Raw genomic sequence first — 26,589 nt, 5'->3', positions numbered from 1 at the left:
CGTCCAGTGTTGGGAAGGTCAGGCATCGCAACCGACACAATTGGACTCTCCTTGTGGATTTGGGATTTCGAAGAACGCACAGTTCTTTGCTGTACTTTTGCCAGCTTGAGTCTTTTCATTTTTCTAGCGAGAGGCTGAGTGCTTCCATCCTCATGTGAAGCTGAACCACTAGCCATGAACATAGGCCAGGGCCTCAGCCGTTCCTTGCCATCGGCCTTGGCAGACAACGTTGATGGCATTTCATCGTCTCAGCCATGACTAGTGGCAGCAGCTTCAGCACGAGGTGGAAGTGGATCTTGATCTTTCCCTATTTTTGGAACCTCAACATTTTTGTTCTCCATATTTTAATAGGCACAACTAAAAGGCACCTCAGGTAAACAATGGAGATGGATGGATACTAGTATACTTATGGATGACGAGCGACTGCCGACACAGAGGTAGCTACAGCCGTGGACTACCGTACTGCGTCTGCTAGTATAGACTGGATGATAATGATATAAAAAATATATATATATCACTACTGCAGGACAGGTATATATATTGTATAATGACGGACCTGCTGGACACTGTCAGCACTGCAGACTCCTAAACTACTAGTATGAAGAAGATAGAAAAAAAAAAAAACCACCACAGGTAGGTATACAATTATGGACGAGCGACCGCCGACACAGAGGTAGCTACAGCCGTGGACTACCGTACTGCGTCTGCTAGTATAGACTGGATGATAATGATATAAAAATTATATATATATCACTACTGCAGGACAGGTATATATATTGTATAATGACGGACCTGCTGGACACTGTCAGCACTGCAGACTCCTAAACTACTAGTATGAAGAAGATAGAAAAAAAAAAAACCACCACAGGTAGGTATACAATTATGGACGAGCGACCGCCGACACAGAGGTAGCTACAGCCGTGGACTACCGTACTGCGTCTGCTAGTATAGACTGGATGATAATGATATAAAAAATATATATATATATATATATATCACTACTGCAGGACAGGTATATATTGTATAATGACGGACCTGCTGGACACTGTCAGCACTGCAGACTCCTAAACTACTAGTATGAAGAAGATAGAAAAAAAAACCCACCACAGGTAGGTATACAATTATGGACGAGCGACTGCCGACACAGAGGTAGCTACAGCCGTGGACTACCGTACTGCGTCTGCTAGTATAGACTGGATGATAATGATATAAAAAATATATATATATATCACTACTGCAGGACAGGTATATATTGTATAATGACGGACCTGCTGGACACTGTCAGCACTGCAGACTCCTAAACTACTAGTATGAAGAAGATAGAAAAAAAAAAAACCCACCACAGGTAGGTATACAATTATGGACGAGCGACTGCCGACACAGAGGTAGCTACAGCCGTGGACTACCGTACTGCGTCTGCTAGTATAGACTGGATGATAATGATATAAAAAAAAAAATATATATATATATATCACTACTGCAGGACAGGTATATATTGTATAATGACGGACCTGCTGGACACTGTCAGCACTGCAGACTCCTAAACTACTAGTATGAAGAAGATAGAAAAAAAAAAAACCACCACAGGTAGGTATACAATTATGGACGAGCGACTGCCGACACAGAGGTAGCTACAGCCGTGGACTACCGTACTGCGTCTGCTAGTATAGACTGGATGATAATGATATAAAAAATATATATATATCACTACTGCAGGACAGGTATATATTGTATAATGACGGACCTGCTGGACACTGTCAGCACTGCAGACTCCTAAACTACTAGTATGAAGAAGATAGAAATATAATGAATGACGGACCTGCTGGACACTGTCAGCAGAATGCGTTTATAGAATAAAAAAAAAACACCACACGAGTGTTTAACTTTTTCAGGCAGACAATATACTGGTGGTCACTGCTGGTCAGTCACACTGGCACTCTGGCAGCAAAAGTGTGCACTGTTAAATATGTACTCCTGCTATAACTGCTCCCCAGTCTCCCCCACAATTAAGCTGTGTGAGCAGTGAGCACTACTCAGCACAGTCAGATACAGAGGCGGAACTACCGGCAGTGCAGGCAGTGCACTGCACTGGGGCCCGCCTCTGTCCAGGGGCCCAAGCATGTAATGAGTCAAACTGACTCATTACATGCCGCTGTGCGCTGCAGGCAACCGCTGCCCGCAGCGCACAGCCGCCCGGAGATAGGAGCTGAGCAGCGGTACAGACGGGGGAAGGAGGAGGGAGCCGGAGGACGGAGCCGCAGCAGCGCTTTGTTACTGGTGGAGGCGCTGCTGCTGCTGCTCCTCTGCTTCCCTATAGGCTGTCTTCCGAGAACAGCCTATAGGGAAGCAGAGGGGCAGCAGCAGCAGCGCCTCCACCAGTAACAAAGCGCTGCTGCGGCTCCGTCCTCCGGCTCCCTCCTCCTCATTCTCTACTGCCCGGGAATCGTCGTCTGAGGCAGCTGCACCGAGGAGCCTGAGGGTAAGTATAATTCTTCTTTCTTTCTTTCTTTCTTTCTTTCTTTCTTTCTTTCTTTCTTTCTTTCTTTCTTTTTCTTTCCTTCTTTCTTTCTTGTGCCTGCCTGCCGCAATGTGTAAAAAGGGGGGACTACCTGCCGCAATGTGTAAAAAGGGGGGACTGCCTGCCGCACTGTGTAAAAAGGGGGGACTGCCTGCCGCAATGTGTAAAAAGGGGGGACTACCTGCCGCAATGTGTAAAAAGGGGGGACTGCCTGCCGCAATGTGTAAAAAGGGGGGACTACCTGCCGCAATGTGTAAAAAGGGGGGACTGCCTGCCGCAATGTGTAAAAAGGGGGGACTGCCTGCCGCACTGTGTAAAAAGGGGGGACTGCCTGCCGCAATGTGTAAAAAGGGGGGACTGCCTGCCGCAATGTGTAAAAAGGGGGGACTACCTGCCGCAATGTGTAAAAAGGGGGGACTGCCTGCCGCAATGTGTAAAAAGGGGGGACTGCCTGCCGCACTGTGTAAAAAGGGGGGACTGCCTGCCGCAATGTGTAAAAAGGGGGGACTACCTGCCGCAATGTGTAAAAAGGGGGGACTGCCTGCCACTATGTGTAAAAAGGGGAATCTGCCTGCCGTAATGTGTAAAAATGGGGACGCTGTCTGCCGTAATGTATAACAAGGGCACGCTGTCTGCCGTAATGTGTAAAAAGGGCACGCTGTCTGCCGTAATGTGTAACAAGGGCACGCGGTCTGCCGTTATGTGTAAAAAGGGGTAATCTGCCCGACGCTATGTGTAAAAATGGGGAATCTGCCTGCCGTAATGTGTAAAAAAGGGGGGCTGCCTGACGCTATGTGTAAAAATGGGGAATCTGCCTGCTGCTATGTGTAAAAAGGAGGAATCTGCCTGCCGTAATGTGTAAAAATGGGACGCTGTCTGCCGTAATGTGTAACAAGGGCACGCTGTCTGCCGTAATGTGTAACAAGGGCACGCTGTCTGCCGTAATGTGTAACAAGGGCACGCTGTCTGCCGTAATGTGTAACAAGGGCACGCTGTCTACCGTAATGTGTAAAAAGGGCACGCTGTCTGCCGTAATGTGTAACAAGGGCACGCGGTCTGCCGTTATGTGTAAAAAGGGCACGCTGTCTGCCGTTATGTGTAAAAAGGGCACGCTGTCTGCTGTAATGTGTAAAAAGAGGAATCTGTTCGCTGTAAGGTGTAAAAGGGTCTCTACCTGGTGTAGTGGTGCTACTGTGCGGCGTAATTTGAATAATGGAGACTACTGTGTTGGTATTATTTTGTGGCCACACCCCTTCCCCACGAAGCCACGCCACTATGTATTTTTGCGCGCGCCTACGGCGCGCACTGCCCCCGGGGTGGACTTGGATGGGGGGGGGCCTAAAGCATTTTGTCGCACCTGGGCCCACCGCTTGCTTGTTCCGCCACTGGTCAGATATACATAGATGATATTATCATGCAGCACACTGAGGCTGAGCACAGATATGGTATGTGACTGTGTATCGTTTTTTTTCAGGCAGAGAACGGATTATATTAAATAATAAATAAAACTGGTGGTCACTAGTATAACTATCAGCAAAACTCTGCACTCTCTGAGTACTCCTAATGCTCCAGTAAATCAAGTGTCTCACTCTCTATCTAAACGAAGAGGACGCCAGCCACGTCCTCTCCCTATCAATCTCAATGCACGTGTGAAAATGGCGGCGACGCGCGGCTTCTTATATAGAATCCGAGTCTCGCGATAGAATACGAGTCTCGCGAGAATCCGACAGCGGGATGATGACGTTCGGGCGCGCTCGGGTTAACCGAGCAAGGCGTGAAGATCCGAGTCTGCCTCGGACCCGTGTAAAAAGGCTGAAGTTCGGGGGGGTTCGGATTCCGAGGAACCGAACCCGCTCATCTCTAATTATAAGCCTGTCAATATTGCTTTAACAAATCTGCTTTGCTAACCCTCGATCCTTGGGACAGTGCTGAATAAGTGATTAACCCACTAATCTCTTTCTGTCATAAAAACAAACGGACAGTACATTAATTACCCTACATTGCAGGGACGCCTGCAATGCTATAAGAGTCACCTGAAAACAGTTATTCCAATTAGTGGAGTTTCCTTATGTGCACTAATGTTTTAATGTATGTTTTTAGGAGAGAATTTCTCTATGTAGAATAGTGATGTGCTATAGTAGCACTAAATGCTGTATGCATATTCAAATTTTTCTTGTTTAGATTTGTGGGATATAAGAAATCCGGCCGGTAACTGTATAGGTATATACATTTTATACATTTTTTTATATGGGAATGAATAAAATATTTAATTGAATGCTAAGCGCAGTTCCAATTTTTTGTCTTTTCTGGTTGTATGTAAATGGTGGCAGAGGAACCAAGCCCCAGGAACGTGCGGCTACACATTCAATTTAAACATTAGCGCCCAATTCTCTGTGTTTAAATCTCAAATAAACATATTGTTTTATCTTTATCTGTCTCCTGTCTGCGTGACCTGACCCAGAAGTCCCGGAGTATACTCTGTAAGTTTACGCTTTAATACTTCAAGTCCTTACACCCAGCACCAATCACCCAGCAGAGCACCAATCACCCAGCACAGCACCAATCGCACAGCACCAATCACCCAGCACAGCACCAATCACCAAGCACAGCACCAAGCACAGCACCTCTCACGTAGCACAGCACCAATCACCCAGCACAGCACCAATCGCACAGCACCAATCACCCAGCACAGCACCAATCACCAAGCACAGCACCAAGCACAGCACCTCTCACGTAGCACAGCACCAATCACCCAGCACAGTACCCATCACCCAGCACAGTACCCCTCACCAAGCACAGCACCAATCACCCAGCACAGTACCCCTCACCAAGCATAGTACCCCTCACCCAGCACAGCACCTCTCACCAAGCACATCACCAATCACCAAGCACAGCACCAATCACCAAGCACAGCACCTCTCACCAAGCACAGCACCAATCACCCAGCACAGCACCTCTCACCAAGCACAGTACCCCTCACCCAGCACAGTACCCATCACCCAGCACAGTACCCCTCACCAAACACAGTACCCCCTCACCCAGCATAGTACCCCTCTCCCAGCACAGTACTCCTCACCAAACACAGTACCCCATCACCCAGCATAGTACCCATCACAGCACCAATCACCCAGCACAGCACCTCTCACCAAGCACAGCAACAATCACCCAGCACAGCACCTCTCACCAAGCACAGTACCCCTCACCAAGCACAGCACCAATCACCCAGCACCTCTCACCAAGCACAGCAACAATCACCCAGCACAGTACCCCTCACCAAGCATAGTACCCCTCACCCAGCACAGTACCCATCACAGTACCCATCACCCAGCACAGTACCACTCACCCAGCATAGTACCCATCACCCAGCACAGTACCCATCACGTAGCACAGTACCCCTCACTCAGCATAGTACCCATCACCCAGCACAGTACCCCTCACCAAGCACAGTACCCAGCACAGTACCCATCACCCAGCACAGTACCCCTCACCAAGCATAGTACCCATCACCCAGCACAGTACCCCTCACCAAGCACAGTACCCATCACCCAGCACAGTACCCCTCACCAAGCACAGTACCCATCACCCAGCACAGTACCCCTCACCAAGCACAGTACCCATCACCCAGCACAGTACCCCTCACTAAGCACAGCACCAATCACCCAGCACAGCACCTCTCACCAAGCACAGTACCCCTCACCAAGCACAATACCCCTCACCCAGCACAGTACCCATCACCCAGAACAGTACCCCTCACCAAGCACAGCACCAATCACCCAGCACAGTACCCCTCACCAAGCATAGTACCCCTCACCCAGCACAGCACCCCTCACCCAGCACAGCACCAATCACCCAGCACAGCACCTCTCACCAAGCATAGTACCCATCACCCAGCACAGTACCCCTCATCAAGCACAGCACCCCTAACCCAGCACAGTACCCCTCACCCAGCACAGCACCCCTCACCCAGCACAGTACCCATCACCGAGCACAGCACCCATCACCCAGCACCAATCAACCAGCACCTCTCACCGAGCACAGTACCCCTCACCAAGCACAGTACCCCGCACCCAGCACAGCACCCCTCACCAAGCATAGTACCAATCACTGAGCACAGTACCCCTCACCCAGCATAGCACAGCACTCCTCTCCCAGAACATTACCACTCACCAAGCATAGTACCCGTCACCGAGCACAGTACCCCTCACCCAGCACAGTACCCATCACCGAGCACAGCACCCCTCACCAAACATAGTACCCATCACTGAGCACAGTACCAATCACCCAGCACAGCACCAATCACCCAGCACTGTACCCCTCACCCAGCACTGTACCCCTCACCCAGCACAGCACCCCTCACCCAGCACAGTACCCCTCACCAAGCATAGCACCCATCACCGAGCACAGTAACCCTCATCAAGGACAGTACCCCTCACTGGGCACAGCACCCCTCACCCAGCACAGTACCCCATACCCAGCACAGCACCCCTCACCCAGCACAGTACCCCTCACCCAGCATAGCACTCCTCACCCAGCACAGCACCAATCACCCAGCATAGCACTCCTCACTATGCACAGCACCCCTCACCCAGGACAGTACCCCACACCAAGCATAGTACCCATCACTGAGCACAGTACCCCTCACCCAGCACAGCACCAATCACCCAGCACAGTACCCCTCACCCAGCACAGTACCCCTCACCAAGCATAGTACCCCTCACCCAGCACAGTACCCCTCACCAAGCATAGTACCCCTCACCCAGCACAGTACCCCTCACCAAGCATAGTACCCATCACTGAGCACAGTACCCCTCACCCAGCACAGCACCAATCACCCAGCACAGTACCCCTCACCCAGCACAGTACCCCTCACCAAGCATAGTACCCCTCACCCAGCACAGTACCCCTCACCCAGCACAGCACCCCTCACCCAGCACAGCACCCCTCACCCAGCACAGCACCAATCACCCAGCACAGCACCAATCACCCAGCACAGCACCCCTCACCCAGGACAGTACCCCCCACCAAGCCCAGCACCCCTCACCCGTATAGCACAGCACCCCTCACCCAACAAAGCACCTCTCTCCTAGCACAGCATCCCTCACCTAGCTCAGCACCCCTCTACCAGCAGAGCACCCCTCCCCGAGCATAACACATCATAGAGACCTATAATGTGCTGCTCTGTGTCTGAGGGTCGGAGATACACGTCTCTCTGAATTCTCATCATGTAACACATCTGCGGCACTGCGCTCTGATACGATGGGGGCACATCTACCGATAGCCCCAGATTGTCAGCGGATTTCACCACAGAACAGAACACAGCTATAATACTACATGTAGAATGCTCCAGGTTTTACTTGTACTATTATTACCACTTAGAATGCTGCCATGTCATATTCATCACAACATCAGCTGTGGACCCTGGAAACGATTATTCCTCCAGCACAAGACACGAGCGTACTGGGGCGTCCATGTGATGTTCTCTCTGACCAACCAGGACATAGCTCCATGGCGTCGTTATTATCACTGATCTGATTGCTCGCCATATCATCATATTGCTGCGCCATATCCACTATATCATCATTACACAGCGTCACGTGTTTCTCTTCCTCCCAGTGACAAAGCAGAAATGTGGCTCCGTTATAGAGTAATTACTATGAATGGACAGGACTGACTGGAAGCCACTAATTAGGAAATTACCAGTATTAATACTGCTGGGCTATTCAGCTGCCACAAAATAAATGAATTCAAAGTATGTATGGGAGGAGAAGTAATGTCACCAATGAGAGGGAAATACAATATGGAGTGATAAAGATTAATATGGAGACAGAAAGATGATTATGAGGAGTATGGTGACACCACGCGTTACCGGTAAGGCCGGGTGTGAGGATTATATGGAGGTCTTACCTTCCAGGTCCTGTCATCACTAAATATCTGCGTCTCTGCAATATCTGCCCGATTCCAGGATACGGCGAGTTTCAGCTGACGATCCCAATTCTCCTGTCCTCCATCATCACTGTGAGACGCTGCCAGACAATGACCATCAGTCAGTTACCATAATCATTACTCAGTGACACAGCCCAGTCATTCCCTGACACACAGCGCCGCAATATCACCGTCATTCACCAGCCTATACCATGAAGTGGGGGCGTCACGCTCCTGCATACATTACGGTCATTCACCAGCCTATACCATGCAGTGGGGGCGTTACGCTCCTGCATACATTACTGTCATTCACCAGCCTATACCATGCAGTGGGGGCATCACGCTCCTGCATACATTACTATCATTCACCAGCCTATACCATGCAGTGGGGGCATCACGCTCCTGTATACATTACTCTCATTCACCAGCCTATACCATGCAGTGGGGGCATCACGCTCCTGTATACATTACTGTCATTCACCAGCCTATACCATGCAGTGGGGGCGTCACGCTCCTGCATACATTACGGTCATTCACCAGCCTATACCATGCAGTGGGGGCGTTACGCTCCTGCATACATTACTGTCATTCACCAGCCTATACCATGCAGTGGGGGCATCACGCTCCTGTATACATTACTGTCATTCACCAGCCTATACCATGCAGTGCGGCGTCACGCTCCTGTATACATTACTGTCATTCACCAGCCTATACCATGCAGTGGGGGCGTCACACTCCTGCATACATTACTGTCATTCACCAGCCTATACCATGCAGTGGGGGCGTCACACTCCTGCATACATTACTGTCATTCACCAGCCTATACCATGCAGTGGGGGCGTCACGCTCCTGTATACATTACTGTCATTCACCAGCCTATACCATGCAGTGGGAGCGTCACGCTCCTGCATACATTACTGTCATTCACCAGCCTATACCATGCAGTGGGGACGTCACGCTCCTGTATACATTACTGTCATTCACCAGCCTATACCATGCAGTGGGGGTGTCACGCTCCTGTATACATTACTGTCATTCACCAGCCTATACCATGCAGTGGGGGCGTCACACTCCTGCATACATTACTGTCATTCACCAGCCTATACCATGCAGTGGGGGCGTCACACTCCTGCATACATTACTGTCATTCACCAGCCTATACCATGCAGTGGGGGCGTCACGCTCCTGTATACATTACTGTCATTCACCAGCCTATACCATGCAGTGGGAGCGTCACGCTCCTGCATACATTACTGTCATTCACCAGCCTATACCATGCAGTGGGGACGTCACGCTCCTGTATACATTACTGTCATTCACCAGCCTATACCATGCAGTGGGGGTGTCACGCTCCTGTATACATTACTGTCATTCACCAGCCTATACCATGCAGTGGGGGCGTCACACTCCTGCATACATTACTGTCATTCACCAGCCTATACCATGCAGTGGGGGCGTCACGCTCCTGTATACATTACTGTCATTCACCAGCCTATACCATGCAGTGGGAGCGTCACGCTCCTGTATACATTACTGTCATTCACCAGCCTATACCATGCAGTGGGGGCGTCACACTCCTGCATACATTACTGTCATTCACCAGCCTATACCATGCAGTGGGGGCATCACGCTCCTGTATACATTACTGTCATTCACCAGCCTATACCATGCAGTGGGGGCGTCACGCTCCTGCATACAGTACTGTCATTCACCAGCCTATACCATGCAGTGGGGGCATTACGCTCCTGTATACATTACTGTCATTCACCAGCCTATACCATGCAGTGGGGGCGTCACACTCCTGCATACATTACTGTCATTCACCAGCCTATACCATGCAGTGGGGGCATCACACTCCTGTATATATTACTGTCATTCACCAGCCTATACCATGCAGTGGGGGCATCACTCTCCTGCATACATTACTGTCATTCACCAGCCTATACCATGCAGTGGGGGCGTCACGCTCCTGTATACATTACTGTCATTCACCAGCCTATACCATGCAGTGGGGGCATCACACTCCTGTATATATTACTGTCATTCACCAGCCTATACCATGCAGTGGGGGCGTCACGCTCCTGTATACATTACTGTCATTCACCAGCCTATACCATGCAGTGGGGGCATCACACTCCTGTGTATATATTACTGTCATTCACCAGCCTATACCATACAGTGGGGGCGTCACGCTCCTGTATATATTACTGTCATTCACCAGCCTATACCATGCAGTGGGGGCATCACTCTCCTGTATACATTACTGTCATTCACCAGCCTATACCATGCAGTGGGGGCATCACACTCCTGTATATATTACTGTCATTCACCAGCCTATACCATGCAGTGGGGGCATCACGCTCCTGTATACATTACTGTCATTCACCAGCCTATACCATGCAGTGGGGGCATCACACTCCTGTATATATTACTGTCATTCACCAGCCTATACCATGCAGTGGGGGCATCACGCTCCTGTATACATTACTGTCATTCACCAGCCTATACCATGCAGTGCGGCGTCACGCTCCTGTATACATTACTGTCATTCACCAGCCTATACCATGCAGTGGGGGCGTCACACTCCTGCATACATTACTGTCATTCACCAGCCTATACCATGCAGTGGGGGCGTCACACTCCTGCATACATTACTGTCATTCACCAGCCTATACCATGCAGTGGGGGCGTCACGCTCCTGTATACATTACTGTCATTCACCAGCCTATACCATGCAGTGGGAGCGTCACGCTCCTGCATACATTACTGTCATTCACCAGCCTATACCATGCAGTGGGGACGTCACGCTCCTGTATACATTACTGTCATTCACCAGCCTATACCATGCAGTGGGGGTGTCACGCTCCTGTATACATTACTGTCATTCACCAGCCTATACCATGCAGTGGGGGCGTCACACTCCTGCATACATTACTGTCATTCACCAGCCTATACCATGCAGTGGGGGCGTCACTCTCCTGCATACATTACTGTCATTCACCAGCCTATACCATGCAGTGGGGGCGTCACGCTCCTGTATACATTACTGTCATTCACCAGCCTATACCATGCAGTGGGGGCGTCACACTCCTGCATACATTACTGTCATTCACCAGCCTATACCATGCAGTGGGGGCGTCACGCTCCTGTATACATTACTGTCATTCACCAGCCTATACCATGCAGTGGGAGCGTCACGCTCCTGCATACATTACTGTCATTCACCAGCCTATACCATGCAGTGGGGACGTCACGCTCCTGTATACATTACTGTCATTCACCAGCCTATACCATGCAGTGGGGGTGTCACGCTCCTGTATACATTACTGTCATTCACCAGCCTATACCATGCAGTGGGGGCGTCACACTCCTGCATACATTACTGTCATTCACCAGCCTATACCATGCAGTGGGGGCGTCACGCTCCTGTATACATTACTGTCATTCACCAGCCTATACCATGCAGTGGGAGCGTCACGCTCCTGTATACATTACTGTCATTCACCAGCCTATACCATGCAGTGGGGGCGTCACACTCCTGCATACATTACTGTCATTCACCAGCCTATACCATGCAGTGGGGGCATCACGCTCCTGTATACATTACTGTCATTCACCAGCCTATACCATGCAGTGGGGGCGTCACGCTCCTGCATACAGTACTGTCATTCACCAGCCTATACCATGCAGTGGGGGCATTACGCTCCTGTATACATTACTGTCATTCACCAGCCTATACCATGCAGTGGGGGCGTCACACTCCTGCATACATTACTGTCATTCACCAGCCTATACCATGCAGTGGGGGCATCACACTCCTGTATATATTACTGTCATTCACCAGCCTATACCATGCAGTGGGGGCATCACTCTCCTGCATAAATTACTGTCATTCACCAGCCTATACCATGCAGTGGGGGCGTCACGCTCCTGTATACATTACTGTCATTCACCAGCCTATACCATGCAGTGGGGGCATCACACTCCTGTATATATTACTGTCATTCACCAGCCTATACCATGCAGTGGGGGCGTCACGCTCCTGTATACATTACTGTCATTCACCAGCCTATACCATGCAGTGGGGGCATCACACTCCTGTGTATATATTACTGTCATTCACCAGCCTATACCATACAGTGGGGGCGTCACGCTCCTGTATATATTACTGTCATTCACCAGCCTATACCATGCAGTGGGGGCATCACTCTCCTGTATACATTACTGTCATTCACCAGCCTATACCATGCAGTGGGGGCATCACACTCCTGTATATATTACTGTCATTCACCAGCCTATACCATACAGTGGGGGCGTCACGCTCCTGTATATATTACTGTCATTCACCAGCCTATACCATGCAGTGGGGGCGTCACGCTCCTGCATACATTACTGTCATTCACCAGCCTATACCATGCAGTGGGGGCGTCACGCTCCTGTATACATTACTGTCATTCACCAGCCTATACCATGCAGTGGGGGCGTCATGCTCCTGTATACATTACTGTCATTCACCAGCCTATACCATGCAGTGGGGGTGTCACGCTCCTGCATACATTACTGTCATTCACCAGCCTATACCATGCAGTGGGGGCATCACGCTCCTGTATACATTACTGTCATTCACCAGCCTATACCATGCAGTGGGGGTGTCACACTCCTGCATACATTACTGTCATTCACCAGCCCATACCATGCAGTGGGGGCGTCACGCTCCTGCATACATTACTGTCATTCACCAGCCTAAACCATGCAGTGGGGGCGTCACGCTCCTGCATACATTACTGTCATTCACCAGCCTATACCATGCAGTGGGGGCATCACGCTCCTGCATACATTACTGTCATTCACCAGCCTATACCATGCAGTGGGGCATCACGCTCCTGCATACATTACTGTTATTCACCAGCCTATACCATGCAGTGGGGACGTCACGCTCCAGCATACATTACTGTCATTCACCAGCCTATACCATGCAGTGGGGGTGTCACGCTCCTGTATACATTACTGTCATTCACCAGCCTATACCATGCAGTGGGGGTGTCACGCTCCTGCATACATTACTGTCATTCACCAGCCTATACCATGCAGTGGGGCATCACGCTCCTGCATACATTACTGTTATTCACCAGCCTATACCATGCAGTGGGGACGTCACGCTCCAGCATACATTACTGTCATTCACCAGCCTATACCATGCAGTGGGGGTGTCACGCTCCTGCATACATTACTGTCATTCACCAGCCTAAACCATGCAGTGGGGGCGTCACGCTCCTGCATACATTACTGTCATTCACCAGCCTAAACCATGCAGTGGGGGCGTCACGCTCCTGCATACAGTACTGTCATTCACCAGCCTATACCATGCAGTGGGGGTGTCACGCTCCTGCATACATTACTGTCATTCACCAGCCTATACCATGCAGTGGGGGCATCACGCTCCTGTATACATTACTGTCATTCACCAGCCTATACCATGCAGTGGGGGCGTCACGCTCCTGCATACAGTACTGTCATTCACCAGCCTATACCATGCAGTGGGGGCATTACGCTCCTGTATACATTACTGTCATTCACCAGCCTAAACCATGCAGTGGGGGCGTCACGCTCCTGTATACATTACTGTCATTCACCAGCCTAAACCATGCAGTGGGGGCGTCACGCTCCTGCATACATTACTGTCATTCACCAGCCTATACCATGCAGTGGGGGTGTCACGCTCCTGCATACATTACTGTCATTCACCAGCCTATACCATGCAGTGGGGGCGTCACGCTCCTGTATACATTACTGTCATTCACCAGCCTATACCATGCAGTGGGGGCATCACACTCCTATACACATTACTGTCATTCACCAGCCTATACCATGCAGTGGGGGCATCACACTCCTGTATACATTACTGTCATTCACCAGCCTATACCATGCAGTGGGGGCATCACTCTCCTGCATACATTACTGTCATTCACCAGCCTATACCATGCAGTGGGGGCATCACGCTCCTGTATACATTACTGTCATTCACCAGCCTATACCATGCAGTGGGGGCATCACACTCCTGTATACATTACTGTCATTCACCAGCCTATACCATGCAGTGGGGGCATCACTCTCCTGCATACATTACTGTCATTCACCAGCCTATACCATGCAGTGGGGGTGTCACGCTCCTGTATACATTACTGTCATTCACCAGCCTATACCATGCAGTGGGGGCGTCACGCTCCTGCATGCATTACTGTCATTCACCAGCCTATACCATGCAGTGGGAGCATCACGCTCCTGCATACATTACTGTAATTCACCAGCCTATACCACGCAGTGGGGGCGTCACGCTCCTGTATACATTACTGTCATTCACCAGCCTATACCATGCAGTGGGGACGTCACGCTCCTGTATACATTACTGTCATTCACCAGCCTATACCATGCAGTGGGGGTGTCACGCTCCTGTATACATTACTGTCATTCACCAGCCTATACCATGCAGTGGGGGCGTCACGCTCCTGCATACATTACTGTCATTCACCAGCCTATACCATGCAGTGGGGGCATCACACTCCTGCATACATTACTGTCATTCACCAGCCTATACCATGTAGTGGGGGTGTCACGCTCCTGTATACATTACTGTCATTCACCAGCCTATACCATACAGTGGGGGCGTCACGCTCCTGCATACATTACTGTCATTCACCAGCCTATACCATGCAGTGGGGGCGTCACGCTCCTGTATACATTACTGTCATTCACCAGCCTATACCATGCAGTGGGGGCATCACGCTCCTGCATACATTACTGTCATTCACCAGCCTATACCATGCAGTGGGGGCATCACTCTCCTGTATACATTACTGTCATTCCCCAGCCTATACCATGCAGTGGGGGCGTCACGCTCCTGCATACAGTACTGTCATTCACCAGCCTATACCATGCAGTGGGGGCATCACACTCCTGTATACATTACTGTCATTCACCAGCCTATACCATGCAGTGGGGGTGTCACACTCCTGCATACATTACTGTCATTCACCATCCCATACCATGCAGTGGGGGCGTCACGCTCCTGCATACATTACTGTCATTCACCAGCCTAAACCATGCAGTGGGGGCGTCACGCTCCTGCATACATTACTGTCATTCACCAGCCTATACCATACAGTGGGGGCGTCACACTCCTGCATACATTACTGTCATTCACCAGCCTATACCATGCAGTGGGGGCATCACGCTCCAGCATACATTACTGTCATTCACCAGCCTATACCATGCAGTGGGGGCGTCACGCTCCTGCATACAGTACTGTCATTCACCAGCCTATACCATGCAGTGGGGGCGTCACGCTCCTGCATACAGTACTGTCATTCACCAGCCTATACCATGCAGTGGGGGTGTCACGCTCCTGCATACATTACTGTCATTCACCAGCCTAAACCATGCAGTGGGGGCGTCACGCTCCTGTATACATTACTGTTATTCACCAGCCTATACCATGCAGTGGGGACGTCACGCTCCAGCATACATTACTGTCATTCACCAGCCTATACCATGCAGTGGGGGCGTCACGCTCCTGCATACAGTACTGTCATTCACCAGCCTATACCATGCAGTGGGGGTGTCACGCTCCTGCATACATTACTGTCATTCACCAGCCTAAACCATGCAGTGGGGGCGTCACGCTCCTGTATACATTACTGTCATTCACCAGCCTATACCATGCAGTGGGGGTGTCACGCTCCTGCATACATTACTGTCATTCACCAGCCTATACCATGCAGTGGGGACGTCACGCTCCTGTATACATTACTGTCATTCACCAGCCTATACCATGCAGTGGGGGCGTCACGCTCCTGTATACATTACTGTCATTCACCAGCCTATACCATGTAGTGGGGGTGTCACGCTCCTGCATACATTACTGTCATTCACCAGCCTATACCATGCATTGGGGGCATCACGCTCCTGCATACATTACTGTCATTCACCAGCCTATACCATGCAGTGGGGGCATCACACTCCTGCATACATTACTGTCATTCACCAGCCTATACCATGCAGTGGGGGTGTCACGCTCCTGTATACATTACTGTCATTCACCAGCCTATACCATGCAGTGGGGGTGTCACGCTCCTGTATACATTACTGTCATTCACCAGCCTATACCATGTAGTGGGGGTGTCACGCTCCTGCATACATTACTGTCATTCACCAGCCTATACCATGTAGTGGGGGTGTCACGCTCCTGTATACATTACTGTCATTCACCAGCCTATACCATGCAGTGGGGGCGTCACGCTCCTGCATACATTACTGTCATTCACCAGCCTATACCATGCAGTGGGGGCGTCACGCTCCTGCATACATTACTGTCATTCACCAGCCTATACCATGCAGTGGGGGCGTCACTCTCCTGTATACATTACTGTCATTCACCAGCCTATACCATGCAGTGGGGGCGTCATCCTCCTGTATACATTACGGTCATTCACCAGCCTATACCATGCAGTGGGGGCGTCATCCTCCTGTATACATTACCGTCACTCACCAGCCTATACCATGCAGTGGGGGCGTCATCCTCCTGTATACATTACTGTCATTCACCAGCCTATACCATGCAGTGGGGGCGTCACGCTCCTGTATACATTACTGTCATTCACCAGCCTATACCATGCAGTGGGGGTGTCACACTCCTGTATACATTACTGTCATTCACCAGCCTATACCATGCAGTGGGGGCGTCACGCTCCTGTATACATTACTGTCATTCACCAGCCTATACCATGCAGTGGGGGTGTCACACTCCTGTATACATTACTGTCATTCACCAGCCTATACCATGCAGTGGGGGCGTCACGCTCCTGCATACATTACTGTCATTCACCAGCCTATACCATGCAGTGGGGGCGTCACGCTCCTGCATACATTACTGTAATTCACCAGCCTATACCATGCAGTGGGGACGTCACACTCCTGTATACATTACTGTCATTCACCAGCCTATACCATACAGTGGGAGCATCACGCTCCTGCATACATTACTGTCATTCACCAGCCTATACCATGCAGTGGGGGCATCACACTCCTGTATACATTACTGTCATTCACCAGCCTATACCATGCAGTGGGAGCGTCACGCTCCTGTATACATTACTGTCATTCACCAGCCTATATCATGCAGTGGGGGCATCACACTCCTGTATACATTACTGTCATTCACCAGCCTATACCATGCAGTGGGGGCATCATGCTCCTGCATACATTACTGTCATTCACCAGCCTATACCATGCAGTGGGGGCATCACGCTCCTGTATACATTACTGTCATTCACCAGCCTATACCATGCAGTGGGGGCATCACGCTCCTGCATACATTACTGTCATTCACCAGCCTATACCATACAGTGGGGGCATCACACTCCTGCATACATTACTGTCATTCACCAGCCTATACCATGCAGTGGGGGCGTCACGCTCCTGCATACATTACTGTCATTCACCAGCCTATACCATGCAGTGGGGGCGTCACACTCCTGTATACATTACTGTCATTCACCAGCCTATATCATGCAGTGGGGGCGTCACGCTCCTGCATACATTACTGTCATTTATCAGCCTATACCATGCAGTGGGGGCGCCAAGCTCCTGCATACATTACTGTCATTCACCAGCCTATACCATGCAGTGGGGACCTCACACTCCTGTATACATTACTGTCATTCACCAGCCTATATCATGCAGTGGGAGCATCACGCTCCTGCATACATTACTGTAATTCACCAGCCTATGCCACGCAGTGGGGGCGTCACGCTCCTGTATACATTACTGTAATTCACCAGCCTATACCACGCAGTGGGGGCGTCACGCTCCTGTATACATTACTGTCATTCACCAGCCTATACCATGCAGTGGGAGCATCACACTCCTGTATACATTACTGTCATTCACCAGCCTATACCATGCAGTGGGGCATCACGCTCCTGTATACATTACTGACATTCACCAGCCTATACCATGCAGTGGGGGCGTCACGCTCCTGCATACATTACTGTCATTCACCAGCCTATACCATGCAGTGGGGGCGTCACGCTCCTGTATACATTACTGTCATTCACCAGCCTATTCCATGCAGTGGGGGCGTCACTCTCCTGTATACATTACTGTCATTCACCAGCCTATACCATGCAGTGGGGACGTCACACTCCTGTATACATTACTGTCATTCACCAGCCTATACCATGCAGTGGGAGCATCACACTCCTGTATACATTACTGTCATTCACCAGCCTATACCATGCAGTGGGGGCGTCACGCTCCTGTATACATTACTGTAATTCACCAGCCTATACCACGCAGTGGGGGCGTCACGCTCCTGTATACATTACTGTCATTCACCAGCCTATTCCATTCAGTGGGGGTGTCACGCTCCTGGATACATTACTGTCATTCACCAGCCTATACCATGCAGTGGGGGCATCACGCTCCTGCATACATTAATGTCATTCACCAGCCTATACCATGCAGTGGGAGCATCACACTCCTGTATACATTACTGTCATTCACCAGCCTATACCATGCAGTGGGGGCATCACCCTCCTGTATACATTACTGTCATTCACCAGCCTATACCATGGAGTGGGGGCGTCACGCTCCTGTATACATTACTGTCATTCACCAGCCTATACCATGCAGTGAGGGCGTCACGCTCCTGTATACATTACTGTCATTCACCAGCCTATACCATGCAGTGGGGGCGTCACGCTCCTGCATACATTACTGTCATTCACCAGCCTATACCATGCAGTGGGGGCGTCACGCTCCTGCATACATTACTGTCATTCACCAGCCTATACCATGCAGTGTGGGCGTCATGCTCCTGTATACATTACTGTCATTCACCAGCCTATACCGTGCAGTGGGGCGTCACGCTCCTGCATACATTACTGTCATTCACCAGCCTATACCATGCAGTGGGGGCATCACCCTCCTGTATACATTACTGTCATTCACCAGCCTATACCATGGAGTGGGGGCGTCACGCTCCTGTATACATTACTGTCATTCACCAGCCTATACCATGCAGTGGGAGTGTCACGCTCCTATATACATTACTGTCATTCACCAGCCTATACCATGCAGTGTGGGCGTCATGCTCCTGTATACATTACTGTCATTCACCAGCCTATACCATGCAGTGGGGGCGTCACCCACCTGTATACATTACTGTCATTCACCAGCCTATACCATGCAGTGTGGGCGTCATGCTCCTGTATACATTACTGTCATTCACCAGCCTATACCGTGCAGTGGGGCGTCACGCTCCTGCATACATTACTCTCATTCACCAGCCTATATCATGCAGTGGGGGTGTCACGCTCCTGCATACATTACTGTCATTCACCAGCCTATACCATGCAGTGGGGGCATCACGCTCCTGTATACATTACCGTCATTCACCAGCCTATACCATGCAGTGGGGGCATCACGCTCCTGTATACATTACTGTCATTCACCAGCCTATACCATGCAGTGGGGGCGTCACGCTCCTGCATATATTACTGTCATTCACCAGCCTATACCATGCAGTGAGGGCGTCACGCTCCTGTATACATTACTGTCATTCACCAGCCTATACCATGCAGTGGGGGCGTCATGCTCCTGCATACATTACTGTCATTCACCAGCCTATACCATGCAGTGGGGGCATCACGCTCCTGCATACATTACTGTCATTCACCAGCCTATACCATGCAGTGGGAGTGTCACGCTCCTATATACATTACTGTCATTCACCAGCCTATACCATGCAGTGGGGGTGTCACGCTCCTGTATACATTCCTGTCATTCACCAGCCTATACCATGCAGTGGGGGCATCACCCTCCTGTATACATTACTGTCATTCACCAGCCTATACCATGGAGTGGGGGCGTCACGCTCCTGCATATATTACTGTCATTCACCAGCCTATACCATGCAGTGAGGGCGTCACGCTCCTGTATACATTACTGTCATTCACCAGCCTATACCATGCAGTGGGAGTGTCACGCTCCTATATACATTACTGTCATTCACCAGCCTATTCCATGCAGTGGGGGCGTCACGCTCCTGCATACATTACGGTCATTCACCAGCCTATACCATGCAGTGGGAGTGTCACGCTCCTATATACATTACTGTCATTCACCAGCCTATACCATGCAGTGGGGGTGTCACGCTCCTATATACATTACTGTCATTCACCAGCCTATACCATGCAGTGGGGGTGTCACGCTCCTGCATACATTACTGTCATTCACCAGCCTATACCATGCAGTGGGAGTGTCACGCTCCTATATACATTACTGTCATTCACCAGCCTATACCATGCAGTGGGGGTGTCACGCTCCTGGATACATTACTGTCATTTACCAACCTATACCATGCAGTGGGGGCGTCACGCTCCTGGATACATTACTGTCATTTACCAACCTATACCATGCAGTGTGGGCGTCACGCTCTTGCATACATTACCGTCACTCACCAACCTATACCATGCAGTGGGGGTGTCACACTCCTGCATGCAGTACTGTCATTCACCAGCCTATACCATGCAGTGGGGGTGTCACGCTCCTGCATGCAGTACTGTCATTCACCAGCCTATTCCATTCAGTGGGGGTGTCACGCTCCTGCATACATTACTGTCATTCACCAGCCTATACCATGCGGTGGGGGCATCACGCTCCTGCATACATTACTGTCATTCACCAGCCTATACCATGCAGTGGGGGTGTCACACTCCTACATGCAGTACTATCATTCACCAGCCTATACCATGCAGTGGGGGTGTCACGCTCCTGCATGCAGTACTGTCATTCACCAGCCTATACCATGCAGTGGGGGTGTCACGCTCCTGCATGCAGTACTGTCATTCACCAGCCTATACCATGCAGTGGGGGCGTCACGCTCCTGCATACATTACTGTCATTCACCAGCCTATACCATGCAGTGGGGGCATCACGCTCTTGCATACATTATTGTCATTCACCAGCCTATACCATGCAGTGGGGGTGTCACGCTCCTGCATACATTACTGTCATTCACCAGCCTATACCATGCAGTGGGGGCGTCAAGCTCCTGCATACATTACTGTCATTCACCAGCCTATACCATACAGTGGGGGCGTCACGCTCCTGCATACATTACTGTCATTCACCAGCCTATACCATACAGTGTGGGCGTCACGCTCCTACATACATTACTGTCACTCACCAACCTATACCATGCAGTGGGGGCATCACGCTCCTGTATACATTACTGTCATTCACCAGCCTATACCATGCAGTGTGGGCGTCACGCTCCTACATACATTACTGTCATTCACCAGCCTATACCATGCAGTGGGGGTGTCACGCTCCTGCATGCAGTACTGTCATTCACCAGCCTATACCATGCAGTGTGGGCGTCACGCTCCTACATACATTACTGTCATTCACCAGCCTATACCATACAGTGTGGGCGTCACGCTCCTACATACATTACTGTCATTCACCAGCCTATACCATGCAGTGGGGGTGTCACGCTCCTGCATGCAGTACTGTCATTCACCAGCCTATACCATGCAGTGGGGGTGTCACGCTCCTGCATGCAGTACTGTCATTCACCAGCCTATACCATGCAGTGGGGGCGTCACGCTCCTGCATACATTACTGTCATTCACCAGCCTATACCATGCAGTGGGGGCGTCACGCTCCTGCATACATTACTGTCATTCACCAGCCTATACCATGCAGTGGGGGTGTCACGCTCCTGCATGCAGTACTGTCATTCACCAGCCTATTCCATGCAGTGGGGGTGTCACGCTCCTACATACATTACTGTCATTCACCAGCCTATACCACGCAGTGGGGGCATCACACTCCTGTATACATTAATGTCATTCACCAGCCTATACCATGCAGTGGGGGCGTCACGCTCCTGCATACATTACTGTCATTCACCAGCCTATACCATGCAGTGGGGGTGTCACGCTCCTGTATACATTACTGTCATTCACCAGCCTATACCATGCAATGGGGGTGTCACGCTCCTGTATACATTACTGTCATTCATCAGCCTATTCCATGCAGTGGGGGTGTCACGCTCCTGAATACATTACTGTCATTCACCAGCCTATACCATGCAGTGGGGGCGTCACGCTCCTGCATACATTACTGTCATTCACCAGCCTATACCATGCAGTGGGGGCGTCACTCACCTGTATACATTACTGTCATTCACCAGCCTATACCATGCAGTGGGGGCGTCACGCTCCTGCATACATTACTGTCATTCACCAGCCTATACCATGCAGTGGGGGTGTCACGCTCCTGTATACATTACTGTCATTCACCAGCCTATACCATGCAATGGGGGCATCACGCTCCTGCATACATTACTGTCATTCACCAGCCTATACCATGCAGTGGGGGCGTCACGCTCCTGTATACATTACTGTCATTCATCAGCCTATTCCATGCAGTGGGGGTGTCACGCTCCTGAATACATTACTGTCATTCGCCAACCTATACCATGCAGTGGGGGCGCCAAGCTCCTGCATACATTACTGTCATTTACCAGCCTATACCATGCAGTTGGGGTGTCACGCTCCTGCATGCAGTACTGTCATTCACCAGCCTATACCATGCAGTGGGGGGCGTCACGCTCCTGCATACATTACTGTCATTCACCAGCCTATACCATGCAGTGGGGGCATCACGCTCCTGCATACATTACTGTCATTCACCAGCCTATACCATGCAGTGGGAACATCACGCTCCTGCATACATTACTGTCATTCACCAGCCTATAACATGCAGTGGGAGCATCATGCTCCTGCATACATTACTGTCATTCACCAGCCTATACCATGCAGTGGGGACGTCACGCTCTTGCATACATTACTGTCATTCACCAGCCTATACCATGCAGTGGGTGCGTCACGCTCCTGTATACATTACTGTCATTCACCAGCCTATACCATGCAGTGGGGGCATCACGCTCCTGCATACATTACTGTCATTCACCAGCCTATACCATGCAGTGGGGGCGTCACGCTCCTGCATACATTACGGTCATTCACCAGCCTATACCATGCAGTGGGGGAGTCACTCTCCTGCATACATTACTGTCATTCACCAGCCTATACCGTGCAGTGGGAGCATCACGCTCCTGTATACATTACTGTCATTCACCAGCCTATAACATGTAGTGGGAGCACCACGCTCCTGCATGCATTACTGTCATTCACCAGCCTATATCATGCAGTGGGGGCGTCACGCTCCTGCATACATTACCGTCACTCACCAGCCTATACCATGCAGTGGGGACGTCACGCTCCTGCATGCATTACTGTCATTCACCAGCCTATACCATGCAGTGGGGGCGTCACGCTCCTGCATGCATTACTGTCATTCACCAGCCTATACCATGCAGTGGGGGCATCACGCTCCTGCATACATTACTGTCATTCACCAGCCTATACCATGCAGTGGGGGCGTCACGCTCCTGCATGCATTACTGTCATTCACCAGCCTATACCATGCAGTGGGAGCATCACGCTCCTGCATACATTACTGTCATTCACCAGCCTATACCATGCAGTGGGGGCGTCACGCTCCTGCATGCATTACTGTCACTCACCAGCCTATACCGTGCAGTGGGGCGTCACGCTCCTGCATACATTACTGTCATTCACCAGCCTATACCATGCAGTGGGAGTGTCACGCTCCTATATACATTACTGTCATTCACCAGCCTATACCATGCAGTGGGGGTGTCACGCTCCTGTATACATTACTGTCATTCTCCAGCCTATACCAAGCAGTGGGGGTGTCACGCTCCTGCATACATTACTGTCATTCACCAGCCTATACCATGCAGTGGGGGCGTCACCCTCCTGCATACATTACTGTCATTCACCAGCCTATACCATGCAGTGGGGGCATCACGCTCCTGTATACATTACTGTCATTCACCAGCCTATACCATGCAGTGGGGGAGTCACTCTCCTGCATACATTACTGTCATTCACCAGCCTATACCATGCAGTGGGGGTGTCACGCTCCTGTATACATTACTGTCATTCACCAGCCTATACCAAGCAGTGGGGGTGTCACGCTCCTGCATACATTACTGTCATTCACCAGCCTATACCATGCAGTGGGGGCGTCACCCTCCTGCATACATTACTGTCATTCACCAGCCTATACCATGCAGTGGGGGCATCACGCTCCTGTATACATTACTGTCATTCACCAGCCTATACCATGCAGTGGGGGAGTCACTCTCCTGCATACATTACTGTCATTCACCAGCCTATACCATGCAGTGGGGGTGTCACGCTCCTGTATACATTACTGTCATTCACCAGCCTATACCAAGCAGTGGGGGTGTCACGCTCCTGCATACATTACTGTCATTCACCAGCCTATACCATGCAGTGGGGGCATCACGCTCCTGCATACATTACTGTCATTCACCAGCCTATACCATGCAGTGGGGGCATCACGCTCCTGCATACATTACTGTCATTCACCAGCCTATACCATGCAGTGGGGGCGTCACGCTCCTGTATACATTACTGTCATTCACCAGCCTATACCATGCAGTGGGGGCATCACGCTCCTGCATACATTACTGTCATTCACCAGCCTATACCATGCAGTGGGGGCGTCACGCTCCTGTATACATTACTGTCATTCACCAGCCTATACCATGCAGTGGGGGCATCACGCTCCTGCATACATTACTGTCATTCACCAGCCTATACCATGCAGTGGGGACGTCACGCTCCTGTATACATTACTGTCATTCACAAGCCTATACCATGCAGTGGGGGCATCACGCTCCTGCATACATTACTGTCATTCACCAGCCTATACCATGCAGTGGGGGCATCACGCTCCTGCATACATTACTGTCATTCACCAGCCTATACCATGCAGTGGGGGCGTCACGCTCCTGTATACATTACTGTCATTCACCAGCCTATACCATGCAGTGGGGGCATCACGCTCCTGCATACATTACTGTCATTCACCAGCCTATACCATGCAGTGGGGGCGTCACACTCCTGCATACATTACTGTCATTCACCAGCCTATACCATGCAGTGGGGGCGTCACGCTCCTGTATACATTACTGTCATTCACCAGCCTATACCATGCAGTGGGGGCATCACGCTCCTGCATACATTACTGTCATTCACCAGCCTATACCATGCAGTGGGGACGTCACGCTCCTGCATACATTACTGTCATTCACCAGCCTATACCATGCAGTGGGGGCGTCACGCTCCTGTATACATTACTGTCATTCACCAGCCTATACCATGCAGTGGGGGCGTCACGCTCCTGTATACATTACTGTCATTCACCAGCCTATACCATGCAGTGGGGACGTCACGCTCCTGTATACATTACTGTCATTCACAAGCCTATACCATGCAGTGGGGGCATCACGCTCCTGCATACATTACTGTCATTCACCAGCCTATACCATGCAGTGGGGGCGTCACGCTCCTGTATACATTACTGTCATTCACCAGCCTATACCATGCAGTGGGGGCGTCACGCTCCTGTATACATTACTGTCATTCACCAGCCTATACCATGCAGTGGGGACGTCACGCTCCTGTATACATTACTGTCATTCACAAGCCTATACCATGCAGTGGGGGCATCACGCTCCTGCATACATTACTGTCATTCACCAGCCTATACCATGCAGTGGGGGCGTCACGCTCCTGTATACATTACTGTCATTCACCAGCCTATATCATGCAGTGGGGGCATCACGCTCCTGCATACATTACTGTCATTCACCAGCCTATACCATGCAGTGGGGACGTCACGCTCCTGTATACATTACTGTCATTCACCAGCCTATACCATGCAGTGGGGACGTCACGCTCCTGTATACATTACTGTCATTCACCAGCCTATACCATGCAGTGGGGACGTCACGCTCCTGTATACATTACTGTCATTCACCAGCCTATACCATGCAGTGGGAGCATCACGCTCCTGTATACATTACTGTCATTCACCAGCCTATACCATGCAGTGGGGGCATCACGCTCCTGTATACATTACTGTCATTCACCACCTTATACCATGCAGTGGGGGCATCACAC

General features: G+C 50.6%; 1 protein-coding gene across 1 annotated transcript in view; it reads right to left on the bottom strand.

Annotated features, from left to right (window-relative positions):
• LOC134988777 (transient receptor potential cation channel subfamily M member 2-like) overlaps positions 1 to 26,589 on the bottom strand; it is a 448,705-nt gene that overhangs the window by 341,248 nt on the left and 80,868 nt on the right. Inside the window, exon 5 of the mRNA XM_063950574.1 lies at positions 8,423 to 8,541. Coding sequence (XP_063806644.1) covers positions 8,423 to 8,541 — 119 coding nt within the window. The remainder of the gene's footprint in view (positions 1 to 8,422; positions 8,542 to 26,589) is intronic.

The sequence above is a fragment of the Pseudophryne corroboree genome, chromosome 2 (genome assembly GCF_028390025.1).
Source record: "Pseudophryne corroboree isolate aPseCor3 chromosome 2, aPseCor3.hap2, whole genome shotgun sequence".
Lineage (NCBI taxonomy): Eukaryota > Metazoa > Chordata > Amphibia > Anura > Myobatrachidae > Pseudophryne > Pseudophryne corroboree.
This window is presented reverse-complemented; position numbering and strand designations above follow the sequence as displayed.